General features: G+C 40.1%; 3 protein-coding genes across 4 annotated transcripts; 2 read left to right on the forward strand and 1 right to left on the reverse strand.

Annotated features, from left to right (window-relative positions):
• The first annotated feature begins 910 nt into the window (after window positions 1-910).
• Window positions 911-4,982, forward strand: wbp4 (WW domain binding protein 4). Its single transcript, XM_078243497.1, has 10 exons — window positions 911-1,019; window positions 1,249-1,321; window positions 1,414-1,476; window positions 1,994-2,120; window positions 2,208-2,441; window positions 2,574-2,644; window positions 2,750-2,825; window positions 2,954-3,168; window positions 3,307-3,545; window positions 4,233-4,982. Coding segments are annotated over exons 1-10 (1,305 nt in total). The 5' UTR covers window positions 911-1,017; the 3' UTR covers window positions 4,438-4,982.
• Window positions 4,983-6,682: 1,700 nt separating this feature from the next.
• On the reverse strand, window positions 6,683-9,842 carry mtrf1 (mitochondrial translational release factor 1). The gene is made up of 9 exons (XM_078243496.1): window positions 9,324-9,842; window positions 8,736-8,833; window positions 8,576-8,657; window positions 8,334-8,441; window positions 7,885-8,057; window positions 7,670-7,787; window positions 7,430-7,566; window positions 7,205-7,303; window positions 6,683-7,026 (listed from the first exon to the last, which is right to left on the reverse strand). Exons 1-9 carry the CDS (start codon window positions 9,700-9,702, stop codon window positions 6,901-6,903), a joined length of 1,320 nt encoding a protein of 439 aa, XP_078099622.1. The 5' UTR covers window positions 9,703-9,842; the 3' UTR covers window positions 6,683-6,900.
• A 128-nt stretch (window positions 9,843-9,970) lies between these two features.
• ccdc122 (coiled-coil domain containing 122) lies at window positions 9,971-16,002 on the forward strand. 2 transcript variants are annotated; one of them, XM_078244065.1, is made up of 7 exons: window positions 9,971-10,046; window positions 10,519-10,634; window positions 11,187-11,585; window positions 11,684-11,800; window positions 11,976-12,049; window positions 13,058-13,139; window positions 13,509-16,002. In XM_078244065.1, the coding sequence occupies exons 1-7, from the start codon at window positions 10,019-10,021 to the stop codon at window positions 13,593-13,595; spliced, it is 903 nt and encodes a 300-aa protein (XP_078100191.1). In that variant the 5' UTR covers window positions 9,971-10,018; the 3' UTR covers window positions 13,596-16,002. The 2 variants fall into 2 exon arrangements, with proteins under 2 accessions (XP_078100191.1, XP_078100192.1); XM_078244066.1 differs by lacking the exon at window positions 11,684-11,800.
• The last annotated feature ends 200 nt before the right edge of the window (window positions 16,003-16,202 follow it).

The following is a 16,202-nucleotide window of genomic DNA, read 5'->3' on the forward strand; positions in this document are numbered from 1 at the left end:
AGATGTATTAAGATGTGGGGTTTTTTATGAAGATATTGGTAATGTTAGCTTGACAAATACAAAATGACTGAGGGACCAAAATCCTCAGGGACCCAAAAGGCCCCAGGCCAATTGTGTGGTCATTTGGTACGTATGGGATTATCATTACTTAATATTCATTCACAATATCACCTAAAACGGTAAGGGCAGTTCCTGCATTTTACCTCGTTTTTTTAGAACACGCTATGTCACCGTCTAGTTTAAATACCTCTATTATTTAGGCTGACATTATGCTTACATGTGGCATGTAGACAACTATACATGCATAGTGCAGAGAATGGGAGGAACCTGGGAATCAATAGCGGCCCACAGCTCAATTTGGCACCTGGGCCCAATAAAAAACTTTTTTTATTTTTTATTTTACTAACTATTAACCAACATGTTATCACTTTGTTTCCCCTAACACGAGTGTAGGGTGAATGTATATAATGAGAACTGACATTGAAAATCCATTATTAGTCATCTTTTTATATATTTTGGGCTCTGAAAAAGAGCACATGTAATAGATATAATTGGAGATTGGTGCAAATTGCTGCAAAGCCCTTTTTCACAGGTAGTTGTGCGGTGTAGTTTTGAGTGCATGAGGGATGTTGTCAGCCTTCTGTCACCTAGGATCTTTTCTGCCATGTGTCATCCCTCTATTACTCCACTAGGGGGCAATACAACATCAAAATAAGCCGGTGGAGCTTTTGCTCGACGTCCTTCGAAACTAAACCCAGTTTTAGCGACCCCGTAACTCTCCATCAGATTGAAATATTTATATTTGAATGTATGTATCTATTTTAATATATTTATTTTTATATTTATATATTAATAATTAATTATATACTGTCTATGGGTATGCTCGTCTCTACGGCGACTGGCGATGACGTCATCATAAACGGACAGTGTTGTCATTCCTGAAATGTGGGAAGCGGTTGTCTTTGTATTGGGTTCTTTTTAAAATATTTCGTCGTACTTTAACCACCAAGACTTAAAATGTAAGTAACGAGGTACATTCAGATACCTGATCTGTAAGTAAAGTTATTATCATTCACAAAGACAACAACAATATAAGCAAACAAACATCCACAGCCGTCAAAAACAGGTTTAAACAGAAAAAAAAGACAATGTGATTTGCGCTAGAATAAGAGTTTGTATAACCATATTATAAATGTAATCTAATTCCTAAATGTTTTGTTAGCTAATGATGGTTGTGTGCATTTTCAGGGCGGACTACTGGAAGTCACAACCAAGGAAATTCTGTCAGTACTGCAAGTGCTGGATTGCGGACAATAAGCCTGTGAGCAGTAGGCCAAAAGATGCAGTTCATGTTGCTGAGAAAGTTATCCACATAATGCTCATGTGTCTCCTTATGTTTGTTTTGCTCTGCAGAGCGTTGAGTTCCACGAAAGGGGGAAAAATCACAAAGAAAATGTGGCTGCAAAAATCTCTGAGGTATTCACTTTTCTAGAGTCTATATATATATATAGATAGATTCCCTTTTTTCTTAAGCAAGGATTAAATCACTCCACATAGGTGTAAAGTGCTGCCCACTTCTAATGTAGTACATTATATGATCTCCAGAAATTAAGAATAAGTGTTTTACTTCAAATGATGAGTTGTATAACTGGATTTTTAGTAATGGTGTGACACGTATCTGCAGTTCTGCGCAATCTGACTTAACAATAAAGTTTGTTAAAAGTTCATTTTTGTTCCCCATTTAAGTAAAAAATTCAATGTTCAGGTCACATAAGTTAAGTTTCATATTCTGAATGAACCCTGCCCATGATCTATATACATCAAATGAGGGTTCTCAGTGACGCAAACAGCCAAGAAAAACATGCCCGTCTTGGCACCATCCTCAGGACTGTCCGGAGAGATAAGGTCCAGACATAACAATCTGACCCTAAAGCTCTCTTTTTATTGGCTACTAGCTGCTGCCAATCATCTCATTTTATCTTTCTTTCTGCAGATTAAAAAGAAGAGTGTTGACAAGATGAAGCAGGAGGAACGTATGTCTAAAGAATTTAAGGCAATGGAGGAGGCTGCACTGAAGGCATATCAGGAAGATCTGAAGAGGATGGAAAGGGAGTCAGAAGGTAATTTTTTTTGGACATTTTATTGAAATGATGCGTCACGTGGAATATATGAGGAGCTTAACTTTAATTGATGTTTTTGTGTGTTAGGATCAGGTTCATCTGCCCAAACAACAACACAGCCACCCCCACAACCTCAGGCAAAACCTCATTCAAAACCTCATTCAAAACCTCAGGCATGGCCCCAGACAAGACCCCAGACCAAAAAACAGCAAAAGAAAGAGAAAGCAAGCGAGAAGTCCAGAGGCCAAAGAGAAGCGCAGGTTTGGGTTGAAGGACAGACAGACGATGGACACACGTACTATTACAACACAATAACTGGAGGTGGGGGAGAACCTGAAAACACAAACATTGTCCTGTACACCAACATACTCCCACAATATTTTTATACTTGTATACTGTGTGGTCAAAGTGACTCTTTCCAACATGGCTTTGGTGTATGTCTTTTAACTGCAGAATCTACATGGGAAAAACCAGATGGTTTTCATGGAGAAAACTCAGCCTCTGCACTGCCTGGACAGACTGAGGTTAATATTTTTCAGATTCTGTGCATTTTTAGTCATTTGGTTTTATTTTTTTCCAAACTCTGTTGGTGACTTGCATTTATCCGTTAATATTGTGTTTGGCTTTAGAGTTCTTCAGTCTGTCCTTGGATGGAAGCCGTCAGTCCTGATGGTTATACATATTACTACAACTCAGAGACTGGAGGTGGAATATTTCTTTATTCATCTGAAATGATCATTTAAATACCACATTGTCATTTCTGGATTCCATTTCTTATTCTTTATGGAGATAATGTCTGATAATCACACGCTCTGTCTTCCTCAACCTCACAGAGACCAGATGGGAGAAGCCAGCTGGCTTTTCTTCGAAGGAATCATCTGGATCTGGATCCAACAAAGAGGGCGAGAGTCAGGAGGAGCCATTAACCCCTCAGGCAGAGCCGACCTCAGGAGGAGAGGAGAGCGCCAGCGAGGCCCCGACATCTCAGGAGGCTCAAGTTCCTGAACAAGCCAGCCAGCAGCCCAATGCATCAAAGATCAGCTTCAGGGTGAGAGGAGTCCTGGCAATGAATGGGAATTAGTAAAGAACAAATTTAACTTTCGCTTGTCAAGATTTTGTGAAAAAAAAAAAAAAAAAAACTAATTCCAGACCGTCACACTCCCTTGTTTTTTGTTTTTGTTTTCAGAAAAGGAAAGCAGAAGCTGAGCCATTAGAAAAGGAGGGAGAAGATAAAATGAGTGACGATGCTCCTAAAGAGGTGCCTGAGGAGATGAAAAAAGAGCAAGATGTCCAAAGCACGACAGCTGAACCTGAGAAAGAGAAGAAAGAGGAAGAGGTGGCACCAGTGAAGATACGAACCAAAAGGCCGAAAGCTGCCAATCCATATGGGGCATGGGAAGAGATCCAGGAAGAGGAGGATCCATAGTAAGTGCTGTTTAACCCTCCTGTTGTCCTCAGGTTAAATGTGACCCATTTTCAAAGTTTCTACATCAGAGATTTGGGTTTCTTTCAAGCATATTACCCAGAAATAACACAAATGGTTCTATACAATGCTCTTCGCAAAGAAAAAGAAGGATCAGATCTCTACTTTCATAGAATATTGGGTGTTTTATTACATTGTATAGCATTTGAAGAAACAATGAAATGGTTTCTAAATAGTACCCTGACTCAACTTTGACACTATTTAACTATTTGTCGAAATAATTTGTCATTTCAGCTTCTTGTTTTTTTGTTTTGTTTTTTTTTTACTAAAAAATGAGGTATAATTTCATATGAATGAGGTTTATTGATGATGAATTTAGTGTAAACCTAGCGGTAATAATTTGATTGGTTAGTGGTGAATCCGGTGTTACTAGTGGAAAAAAAGCGCAGAAAATAACGGCAGAAACCTTGAAAAAGCGTCTTTTAAAAAAAAAAAAAAGGGTTAACCCAGGAGGACAACAAATTGCATGTTGACGGGAAGACAACACAAGGGTTAAATGGTTGATTAGGATATTGATAGACCATGGATTGATATGTAGCCTACAGACTAAAGACCTGTGCCAGTAGCTACTAAAAAGGCTCTAACTGTTCCTTTTTTCGTTCTTTTTTTTTCTCCTTTCTTTCTTTCAGTTCCAAGGTGGACTTACAGCTGCCTCAAGTGGAGGGAAGCACCGTCAGCACTCCGGTCGACCTGCCGCCAGAGCCAAAACCAAAGTTCAGGGAACGCATTATCACTTCCCTCGGAGAGGAAGGCGGACCTGCGTCATTCAGGAAAAACAAGACACAGAACGGCAAATCCCGGAGCCTCCGACAGAGAGACAACGACGACGACTGACCCAGTCACATAAAAACTTTATGCAGTAGAAGAACTCTCTCTCTTTCTCTCTGAACTTTTGACATATTGATGAAACTTTTTGACTTTTGAAAGGTAAATTTATTAGGAGTGTTGTTGTTGTTTTACATAAGATGCACAGATGTGTTTTTTTTTTTAGGAAAACATTTTTTTGGGGGAAAAAAATGCTGTTTCTTTAAATTAAATGTTTTTAATCCTAAACAAATTACCATTGGACACAATCCATGCTCTTTTCTTTGTACTGATATCTGTTATAATTGAGGTGTGCAACACTTTTATAGTCTTATCTCATGTATACAATATTGTCATTTCATCCTGTAGTCTAAGGGAAGATATACCTATACAGAGCAATTTATATAACGTTTTGTATTTTCCATATTTGTATTTGTTTACCATTGTTAGTAAAGAAAAGCTAGTAATAATGCATCCTTGTGGAAACATTGCAGTGTTTTCTAGTCATAAAGCAGTATGGATAGAAGCGATTAAAGATGGGACGATATGATCTCAATAAATTATGACTGTCCAGATACAGAAAGCAACTTTTTCAGGAAAATGATATTGAAAATGTGCTGGTCAGCTGGCACACACATGCAGGGTGTGACGTGTTTTTGGTGAGTGTGTATAAAGCTGATAGGTGGTTTTACCGCACCCTGATTGGCAAAGAACCATGAAGGATATTTACAGACTGATGCCTGTTTAATGTAAAAAGTCAGCTTCACTGTACTTCACTATGATGGTTTTACTGCTGTGTAGTAGAAGTTCCCGGCCCATGCTCATTTAAACTTGGCAGATGTTACAAACTGACAGGACAAAAAGGTTTGATGACTTGGAGCACAAATGCTAAAAAGCTAGTGACGGCGTGGCCGGTTGGCTCAGTTGGTAGGGCAGGCACACATATATAGAGGTTTGTTCCTCGATGCAGACGGTCCAGGTTTCGAGTCCGATCTGTGACGGTTTTCCTGCGCGTCTTCCCACTTTCTCTCCCCTTTCATGTCTGAGCTGTCCTATCATTAAAGGTGGAAATGCCCATAAAAAAAAAATCTTTAAAAAAATAAATAAATAAAAAAAAATCTAGTGATGGCAAGATGAAGCCTCATGAAGCATTGAAGCTTTCCGGCAAAGTGGTACACAAAAAGGTTCATTCCTCTAGGCTCCATTTGCTCACAATACCACCTGTTGGTCAAAGAGTGTAAAACAGGCAGTTCTAGGCTATTACAGATGATCTAGTGATCTGTGATACACTATCAGAGATGGTTTTTGACTGTGTTTTGCGCCAGTAATCAATTTCCACCTAATCCATTTATATCAATATAGTGTGTATTTTCTTTTGGTATAATCAATCAACATAACTGTATAACAAACGGATTTGGTTAAAAGGGGCCCTGCGGCACAAAACTGTTTTTACTTGTATTTTTTGGAATATGTTAGGTCCATATGCGTTTTGTGTTATGGCGTGAATGTGAAAATGAACTGCTACCTCCTCTGTCGGCTCTAGCCACTGAAAAGAAATTAAGCTGGTCAGTCTGACGTGGTGTTGTCTAAGCTCATTACTATTCATGAGCTCGCCCAGTTGTGGTGGGTAAAGGATGCTCATAGCCAGGCTCTCATTGGCTAGCTGTTAGCCAATCAGAGTCAAGCAGCTTAGCTCGTTGAATATTAATGACAACTGGCACAAATCGAGCTGGGTCTTCCTGCAGGCTTTCTATACCACGCTAGAATGGCTTGAAACAAGATAACCAAGGCATTTTTTTTTTCCACAAAAAATGTTACAGAGTCCATGGTAGAACTTCAGACATTACCACAAAGTGGTAATGAAATACGTGTGACAGGGCACCTTTAAGAGGAGTGCGGCTATCAAACGTGTGTAAATCCTTTTGGTCATAATATAACAGCAGGAGTGGCAATATTAGTTATTTATTAGTTATTCTAAAACTGGAAAGTGGCAATGGTTTAACTGGGCAGAGGGTGGTGAATGTGCCTGTGTAGATCATGGATGTGTAATAAAACCGTGTAAATTCGAACCACGTCATAAACCAGTCACGTGGTACGGACGGGCAGCGAGGCTTCGGATGTCATCAATGACGTCATTGGTCTAAAGCGATACAAGCCTCGATACGCTCTTGACGGACAACTTCCGGGATTTCTCGACACGGGCTTCGAAGCTTCTGCACAGAATGTATTCATCGCTGCAAAAAAACATGGTGAGAAAAATTGACAATGTGATATATATCATTTCATATTTTATTACAAAAATAAAAACCTTAATGATGGGTAAACTGCAGTTTGTCTTACATTGCCTTATTTGCAAAAGCATAAATTAATATGAAAATAATGTGTGTGTGTCTGATGTGCTGTCACAGTACTGTAAGATGCCTGATGCATCCATTAAATGATATACTGTCTGTTAAGTACACTTGACAGACTGTTGTGGTGTTGTGGTGGGTGTCAGTCTGCAGACTCTGGTGGTTTCACGCTGCTGCTCTCCACCGCCTCCAAAAGAGCCTCCCTCTCCGCATGTTCAAGTACATCAGAGATCAGATCATCGAGAGCCTCCCCTCCTCTCATGAACTCCTAAAAATGAAGCAGAACACATGTGACATTGATTTTGAAAAAAAAAAGGCAATAAAGAGTCAACTATTTGTCAACTATCAGTTTGGCTGGTTGAAAATCACAAAAATTACAAATATAAACAGTGTCTTGTGATTTATGCAGAATTTAGAGACACGCTGACACCCCCTTAATATCTTACCTTAATATCTCTAGTAACATATCCAGTCCTGTGGTCTGTGACACGATCCTGGCTAAAGTTGTAGGTACGAATCCTCTCTGACTGAGAACGTGTGCCCACCTGTAGTAAGGTACAGATAAAAATGAAGACATGGTTAAATAGGACAGAGATCTTTGAATATTACATCACTTTGGCTGGTCAAAATGTGTTGTTAAATGTGAACTCTTGCAAGAGGAGTTCACTCACCTGCTGCTTTCGTGCTGTACGCCTCTGCGCAGTCTCTTTACCCATCATGCTCTGGTAGAGCCGGGCCCTCAGCACACGCATGGCGGTGTCTCTGTTTTGTAGCTGGGAGCGAGTCTGCTGACACTCAGCCGTTATACCTGTTTGGGAGGGTAAGATAAGCATGGAAAGTTCTGATGCTTGGATGACACGAAAGCAGAACTTTCTCTATTCTGGAGTAGTTCGAGAACTGGCATGTTTTACCGGTGGGAAGATGAACAATGCGCACTGCACTGTCTGTTGTGTTTACACTTTGGCCCCCAGCACCACGAGATCTGAACGTGTCAATGCGAAGATCCTTTGGATCAATGTGGACGTCAAACTGTGAAAACAAAAGGCATAGGACAAAAATAGAGTCATGTGTTTTACTTTTTTAGTGCTAATGAACACAGACTGAAAAAGCAGAGTGTAAAGTGTACCTCCACTGGCTGAGGCAGGATAATGACAGTCATGGTTCCTGTGTGGATACGCTGCATCCTGGAGGAGAGGCCCACCTCAGGGATCCGTTGCACCCGGTGTGTTCCTCCTTCATGTTTCAGATGTCTGTACACATTCTCACCAACTAGTCTTACTGCTGCATGGTGCAGACCACCTGAGAGACACAGTCAATTAATGTAGGTGTTCCCAAACTTTTTCTATCATGCCACTCCTTGAAAGCGACAGATATTTTAGATTTTTGTTTTGTTTTTGTCACAGCAAGAAAAGCACAGGTGGAACTAATAACATTCAAAAATGGCATCTTTACAGTAAGTATTGCAATACAATGTTGCAATTGATATTAGCTACATCACGTCACGTGTATACCTCTCAGCGATGGCTGCAAAGGATGAATGACACAGTACTGTAAACAGACAAAAATATGAATTACCATACTCAGCAGGTGTGAAGTTCAGAAGCTCAAAGTCCCAATTCTTGTAAGAAGCAAAACCCTGGTACATGTCAAACATTTCTCTGGTGAACTGCTGACAGATGTCACCTGAAACCACAAGAACAGATATTAGGAAAAAGTTGTTGTTCTTGTTGATGCAGGCATGTTGCAAGAATTATTTACCAGCAGCTACCTGGTAAACCGTTGCTGTAAAGGCTGTCTTAAAATTCATTCTTTCATACCTCCTGTTGTTCGTCCTGATACAACCTCCAGCAGAATATTACTGGCGTCAAGAGGGTCGATGGGCACAAGAGCTTTGATCAACTGGAGAGAAAGAAGGTACTCATTAGCTGTTCTTTAACACATCTCTACACATATTTGATCATGCCTTCGTGTTCTTACATCTTTTCTTAAGGCCAAAATCCTGCGGGAGATTTGTGCTTCTTCCACCTTTAAGAGCTGGGTCAATTGGTCATCTTCATCTTTGGTTGCAGCTGAACCTGCAGTGAGGAGGGAAAGCAAAGATCGTGGCATTTGCATTGGAAGATATTTGATGCTATCTGCAATTTAAGAGTGACTTTCACTAATATTATTAAAGAACAATCTGCTAATTTACAGCTGGAAATATATGATGGATATTCCATCCATCTTCGTCCGCATGATGGATATTGTGACACAATAATAATAATAATAAAAATAAGGGTATGAGAAAATGATGTTTACAAGAACATAGACATCAAATGCGCTCAGTAATACAGATTGCAAAACTTGTATTTACTTGAAAGACATTCTAATACAGTTTAAGACCTTGAATTTGTCATGTGCAACCTGGAAACACATTTAAAGTATCTCTGTGGCACTGCTAGCGAGTTTAAATATTAGGTATATATATTGCATGTATAGAACTGTATTTTCTTATGTCACTAAAAAAAATACTATTATATGTATATTTGGACAATTGTTACTGACATAAACAAACAAAATACTCACTATGCAGAAGTGAAAGGACTTCCTCAAGGTCTTTTAGGGCTTGTTCAATCTCCTCAAACACATTTGCCAGAGGCATCAGCTCTGTGTGTTTCTTACTAAGCACTTTTCTGTCTGATTCGCTGAGATATGCATGCTGTAACTTCTTGCTGAGGTCTCTGAACTCCTCCATGAGCTGCTGAAGATACCTCTGAACAGACTCTTTCTTGTACAAGTCCCCCAAATCACTGTGATAGAGGCGTCTTGGTGCTACTGTACCCCAACGTTGCACCTGTGTTCTGCTGTGTCCTGTTAGTGTCCTCCATCCTGCTCTTCTCCCTCTGCTGCTGTAAACTACACGGCTACACAAAGAGCACAGTCGAGACCAGCGATTGACAAGCATTTGACAACCTTTAGAGAGCAATAACTGAATTAAAACAATAATATAACGCTACACCTGTTGTTCAAGTGTTTACAACAACTGTCATTGTTACGGCAGCTTGCCGGTCAGTGACTCCTCCGACTTCCGAGGTACGCAGAGGAACGCAGCAGAGACCGGATGTAGTTTGGGAAACGAGGTCGAGGAGAAAACGTGAACTCTGGGATTTGTAGTTTAATCGTATCGACAAATCCAATATCTTTCTATCGACCGATCTAATAATTTGCTAACATTACAGTTAAGTTCATTACAGTGCATTTCATAGCCAACTGATGTCAAAATGTCAAACTTTAGAGCAAGTGAAATTGGTAAGATATTAACTAACTTTAGTTTAGCGGGCTTATTGACAAAAATAAATAATGTTGAAGTCTGTCTAACGTTAACTGAGCTTATGAAAGTCGAATTAACTATGCACAAAAATAATCTTAACTAACATCACTAGCTATGTTAGCCAATTATTAGCTAGCATAATTTTAGCTCACTTAGTGTTTTGAAGCTTTGAACTCGCTATTAGCTATTATGTGCTGGTTTAACTGTAGCCCAGTAGCTAGCTAGAGCTCTACATGTTTAAAACGTTAACATTTTGTGATGTGTTTAGGCCGGGGTGACCAAAATTAAAAGGTGACTTCTGGAAACAATTCTAGCAAGACCTTAGGTTACTTTTTGGCTGCCAACCTATACTTAATACATGTGACTGCTGACTAATGCATTAACAGTCAGCTGGTTAAACAAAAACTTGAATACACTTTTTATTAACACTTTTTAAAAACTGTCGCTCAGGAACACAGGATAAGTCTGGGTTTTCGTTAACCAAGGCAGTGGAGGATGTCAGCCAACACGGCTATGCCCAGACTGAGGCCCTGAAAGAGAAACAGAAGACCCTCATCTCCCTGCAGGTTCACCATACACCTAATATAACTTTCACTGTAGGCTCAAGCTAACACTGATAATTAACAAAAGTATTCTCTCCATTATACACTTTCTAACAAAGTGTTCACATTACCTTTTAGCAGTGATAGCAACAGTAACAGCAGAAGTTGTAACAGAGATAGAAGTAGTGGGTAGCACAGTGGAAGTGCTGCCTTAATAGATACATAATAGATGGCAATTAAATAATTAATACTAATATGCTTATTTAACATATAGCCAAATGGAGCCATATTTTTCAGAAATTGGTCATTAGGTGTGCAATGCAATTTGCAAGAAAAAGAGGGGAGTATGTACCAATGCCACTACAGTCATTAAAAAATAGGGTTTATTGTAATAAAATGTCCTACATATAGTTTATTGTTAAGGAATATGCATCCATGCAATATAATTATAAGGAATATACAAGTTGACTACTCTCTCTTAAAAAGCTGGGAGAGTGTCATCTACCTGCCTATTTCAAAGGTCTCACAAGGGGAGTAAACACTGATTTGAACATTTTGTCTTGCCTCCTTTTTCAGGCAACTCTTTCAGAGGTTGAGAAGATAGGTGGGATGGCAGAACAGGAGCTGAGATCTAAAGTGAGGGAATTCCTAATGCTTGAGGGTGAGATGGAGCACCTGGAGCGGCAGACAAGAGTCCTGCATGATCACTGTGCATCCATCCGCAAAGAAAATACAGAACTCCAGATTGGTATAAGCCAGGAGGAGGAGAACGCTCGCATGGCACTGGCAGAGTTCAACACTTACCGAAACAAGATGGAGGTTCACAGAGCAGCTGTTTTGCATGCGGCGAGCCAGACGGAGGCCCATAAAGAGCTGGAGGAGAAAAGAGCACTGGTCAGGATGCTGACACAGAAGAAAGAGGAGCTGAAGGTAGATTTGGAGGATCCAAATGGAAACACAGTGCAAATGGCAAAGGTGGAGAAAACGAACTGGATGATACTAAATTATATTGACATTTTAAATGTTACATATCATGTTCATTGTTAATCTGACATAATTCTTCTTTTCCGCAGAGTGAGATTGATGCTCTGAAGGGGGAGATGTCTTTAATGAGGGAAACTATAGCTAAAACGAGAGAGAAAGTGCAAAAAGAGTTTGAGACTCATACCCAGATAAAGAAAGACATAGAGGTATGGCAAAGAGAAGTGGAGAACTTATTGTCTAAAACTAACAATTATTTTCATCAGCTATGAATCTACAGATTTTTCGACGTACAAAGATCTCAGGACTTAAGACCAAGTTCATGGTTTGAGTTCCTGTTTTATCCCAAATGATCTCTGAATTGTTATTCTGTGTTTCCTTCAGATCCAGAACAGGCGCTATGAAGCCATTGTGAAGCGCCTCCGCTGCCAACTGAGCAGGGCCCAGGCTGCCCACAGGTAAACAATAAATGCAACACCATCTAAAGTCGCTTTTCCATTACATGGTACCTGCTCGACTCGCCTCAACTCTACTCGCCTTTTTTGGTTTTCCATTACGAAAAAAAGTACCTGGTACCTGCTAACAGGTACTTTTTTTAATACCACCTCAGTCGAGGTTCCAAGCGAGCTGAGGCGAGCCGAAAAGGTGACGTGAAAGCGACAGACGGGGGTGTCCTGAACAAACCCGCTATTTAAGCCTCCAGCTTCATTTGAAACTAAATGTGTCTTCTGGCTGTGGCAACAACAACACACCTTCCACGTTCTGTGTGTGTGTCGCGTTAGGTCACGGCAGTTTACTGCGGCGCCGTTTGTTTTACAGTTCTGCGGAGGCTCCAGGCAGAGCTTTCGCCATAGCCTACGTACACACACACATGGCCGGCTCGACGCAGGCACCAGCGCACAAGTATAAACATCAGGCCACTTACATAGTATACGGCGAAAGCTCTGCGTGGAGCCTCCACAGAACTGTAAAACAAACTCAAGTGGCCTGATGTTTATAGCATATAACGACCAGCCACGCTGAGGCGGTACTAAAATCTGCAATGGAAAACGGACGCACAGTGTGTCGAGTCGAGTCGAGGCAAGTCGAGCAGGTACCTTGTAATGGAAAAACGCCATTATTTATACATTTTTTTAAGTGTTTTGTACAGATGATCATTCTAAATGTATGGACAACAAACCAAAAGTAAAGTAAAAATAGCAAAATGACACGCTACAGCTCTAAAAGCCAGCAGACATTTTTTTTTGGTTTGTAATACATTTAGAATGGAAATTTTCTAAAAAAAAATCATATTAATGAGTCAAGATAATAATTCACTGTACCACCCAGGGGTTTATTGTTAATGATGTGCATCTCATTTCATTGTGCATTGGTTGTTATTTGGGAGGCTATTTGGAGGCAAATTGCTCCAAGTGCAAAAACGTTCCACATTGTAAACGCTGCCAAACTGTGCCTGCTTTACTTAGGCAAATATCTGAAGATGTCTACCACATGGAGAGAGAGCTCGCCCAGCTCAAAGGGCAGCTGGTGTCATCTCAGGACTCAGCGGTCAGTGGTCATTAAACTGCAGTGTCAGGCTTGTCTAAATTGGATAAACATGGTTTATGATAACATCTTATTTGGATTGTTTTGTTATCAGATTGAATGTAAGCCTGTAGTTATTATGGACCTGTGTGTTACAGGAAGTAACAGGTTGCTGTTACTACAAATGAACAGCTGGGGGCAGCAGTGTCAACTAGAAGTCTAATCTGTTTTATTTCATCACAAAACCCTCACCTTGACTGTTATACAGTAGTTTGATAATAACATGTATTGCTGAATGTGTTCCTTTAAAATACACGTTTTGTCAGAGAGATAACAGTAGAAGTATTCAAATATTTGTCTGTTATTAGATTTTTTTATTTCCTTTGATAACAGGGGCAGCATACACTTTCCTGCGGCTGTTCTGAGACTAAACATCAGCCTGGCGTGGGATGGGATCTTAGGTCGGGTTGTGACAGTTAATCGGTTTGTCCAGTCAGTGTCCACAACAGTGACCCATGCAGAACAGAAGCCAAGTGTCTACTCTAACTGTCTATGTGATGGTGTTGTTTTGGTACACGCTGTTCCAGCTTCTGCTTCACTGGGTCGCTTGATGGTCTGCGAGGTGACAGTCCCACTGCCGGCTAACAAGGGCGTGACTGTGCCACTTCAGCCATAATGCGAAACTAATGAAACAATGAAACTGCCTTTTCAGAAAATTGTTGTCGTGCCCTTGTAGAATTGAGAATGAGATAACATTGCGCGGGCAATGTGCAGATTTGTGTTACCTATCATCTGCAGAGATGATAAGTGTGTGCCAACTTTCCAAATCTTCCCTGGCATAATTAGTCAACCATTAAATAGCAAAATGACCAATTTCAAGACAAATGCATGCAACTATTTGACATCTAAAAACAATGAATCTATAACATATTTGCGGTAGGTATTGACCACCAAACTGTGTGTGTGTGTGTGTGTGTGTGTGTGTGTGTGTGTGTGTGTGTGTGTGTACTAACCCATAGTACCTACAGCTTTAATATACTATTAGGGAGTCTGGTTGAATGTGTGGGAGGTGAAGGACAACATGTGATGATTTACCCAATAGTTAGGAGTGTTTTTATTACCCACTCAACCACAAATTGTAGTTTAGTGGGCCATTTTCTTAAAGGTGCCCTTGGGGAATTTATCCAGCCAGTCTGGCTTCCTGCTTTACCGCAGTACTGCTCTGTCTGGCTGACCTTATTAGCATGTGCTCAGCCTGACAGCCCTCTGCTCTGTCCTGTTAGCGCTGCTTAGTCCCCGGGCCCCTCCACTCAAGCTGTCGAAACATGCAATCACAATATTAACACGGGGGGCCCTATTTTAACGATCTAAGCGGGCATCGTGAAGCGCATGGCACAGGTGCGTTTAGGGCGTGTCCAAATCCACTTTTGCTAATTTGACGGCGGAAAAAATGGTCCGTGAGCCGGGCGCATGGTTCAGAAGGGTTGTACTTAGTGTCTTCATTAATTCATAGGTGTGTTTTGGGCTTAACATGCAATAAACCAATGAGAGTGTCATCTAATAGGGTTTATACGCCAAGAATGCACCTAAACACAACTCCATGTAAGACCAGTGCGCCCATGGGCGCAGGTGCATTTGCTATTTAAATGACGTGGGTGTTGGACGGGAAATTGACAACTGCGTCGGTCTTAAACTAGCAAAGACACTTGCGCCGGGCTTTGCCCTACGCCTGGTGCAAGATAGGGCCCATAAAGTCAAATGTGCATCAAACTGCCTAAAACATCCTCTTCGAAAGTGGATGGACAGTATATATAGAAACATACTGCAATGTCACTGGCAGAGGGAATTTATGCCCCCCCCCCACAGTACAAGCATGTGTACACTCCTTAACAGGGTGACCTTTTCAAAATTCACATGGCTATTTATTTTTTTAACCTTGATTCCCTTTCGTCAATTTTTTTGTTGTTGTCACATACAACTTTTATTCTCATAAAGAAGTCAGAAATAATGTTCCAGTATTCCATAGTGGGGAGCTGATAAATTGAAATTCAGTGTGCATTAATTGTTTCAACATATGTACACATATCAAGAGGTTCCCACTCTGAGGAGCAGTTCCTGCAGCGAGTTCCTTTGTAAGAAACTGCCAGTCACATCCTCCCAGTCCAAGCACATTAGGCCTGGCTAATTATGGAATGAATTTAACACCAGCCCTCAACCACATGCTGGTTTTATTTATTTGGCTGTGACACATTTGTCTACTCCACTCTGGCATCAACCATCACTTCAACATACACTTGGCTGCTGAAATAGAGAACATAGAAGGGGAGTGTGGGGGATTTATAAAAATAAACAGATGAATGTATGACAATTAAGAGTTGTTGTTTTTTTATCATTCATTTTGTCATCTTTAATTAGGTATGTCATTATGTATATCATGTGTATTATTATTTTTACAACTCTAAGAGAGTTCTTTTACCATTCCCATAAAAACAAGTTATTATTAAAAATTAAAAAGTATTGTAGTTTTTCTCATTTTAAACTTGGCCTGCCTCCTTACCAGAAACATCTCTTTCACTTTGTGTTCCCCCTTTGATAAATGAGTATGCCAATAAAACATGCTCGGCAAGCTTTCACATCGACTGAGAAGCTCTCTGCAGGATGGCTGAGCTCATTTATTTATTTATTTCTCTGTGCAACTGTGTCATCTTGAGTTGATGCAGTGCACCGTTTATTCATTTTGCCTCTTCAACAATATTGGGTCCATAGAGACAGTAGTGGAAGGTGAGGAAAGAATATCTATAGATTGCAATAACTCAGTACATATAAAACCACTGTTTAATTAGTTGTCGTATGTATGTCCTATAATGTATTTCAGTGAGTTAACATTATAATAATGTGTGATGTTAAATAAAACATAGTTTATTAAAAAGCAACATTTAGACTGACTAGGTGCAAAAAGTACAAATACCAGACTTCTACACTATATTTTTCAAGTAAAAGTGTTTCTGTAAAACATTTTTTTTTTTACAAATTCTGATTGTTATTGTAGAAATTTGACATCCATTCTCCAGTTTATCCTGAATTATA

The sequence above is a fragment of the Sander vitreus genome, chromosome 24, assembly GCF_031162955.1.
Source record: "Sander vitreus isolate 19-12246 chromosome 24, sanVit1, whole genome shotgun sequence".
NCBI classification, from domain to species: Eukaryota; Metazoa; Chordata; class Actinopteri; order Perciformes; family Percidae; genus Sander; species Sander vitreus.

Excerpts from the sequence above, each read along its gene's own strand:
- wbp4 (XM_078243497.1), top strand. Across the intron at positions 3,169-3,306 it reads CATCAAAGATCAGCTTCAGG|AAAAGGAAAGCAGAAGCTGA; the intron begins GTGAGAGGAGTC and ends TTTTGTTTTCAG. Across the intron at positions 3,546-4,232 it reads CAGGAAGAGGAGGATCCATA|TTCCAAGGTGGACTTACAGC; the intron begins GTAAGTGCTGTT and ends TCTTTCTTTCAG.
- mtrf1 (XM_078243496.1), bottom strand. The coding sequence starts at position 9,702 with ATGCTTGTCAATCGCTGGTCTCGACTGTGCTCTTTGTGTAGCCGTGTA. Across the intron at positions 8,834-9,323 it reads AGTCCTTTCACTTCTGCATA|GTTCAGCTGCAACCAAAGAT; the intron begins GTGAGTATTTTG and ends TCCTCACTGCAG. Across the intron at positions 7,027-7,204 it reads ATGTTACTAGAGATATTAAG|GAGTTCATGAGAGGAGGGGA; the intron begins GTAAGATATTAA and ends CTTCATTTTTAG.
- ccdc122 (XM_078244065.1), top strand. The coding sequence starts at position 10,019 with ATGTCAAACTTTAGAGCAAGTGAAATTG. Across the intron at positions 11,586-11,683 it reads ACACAGTGCAAATGGCAAAG|AGTGAGATTGATGCTCTGAA; the intron begins GTGGAGAAAACG and ends TCTTTTCCGCAG. Across the intron at positions 13,140-13,508 it reads TGTCATCTCAGGACTCAGCG|GGGCAGCATACACTTTCCTG; the intron begins GTCAGTGGTCAT and ends CTTTGATAACAG.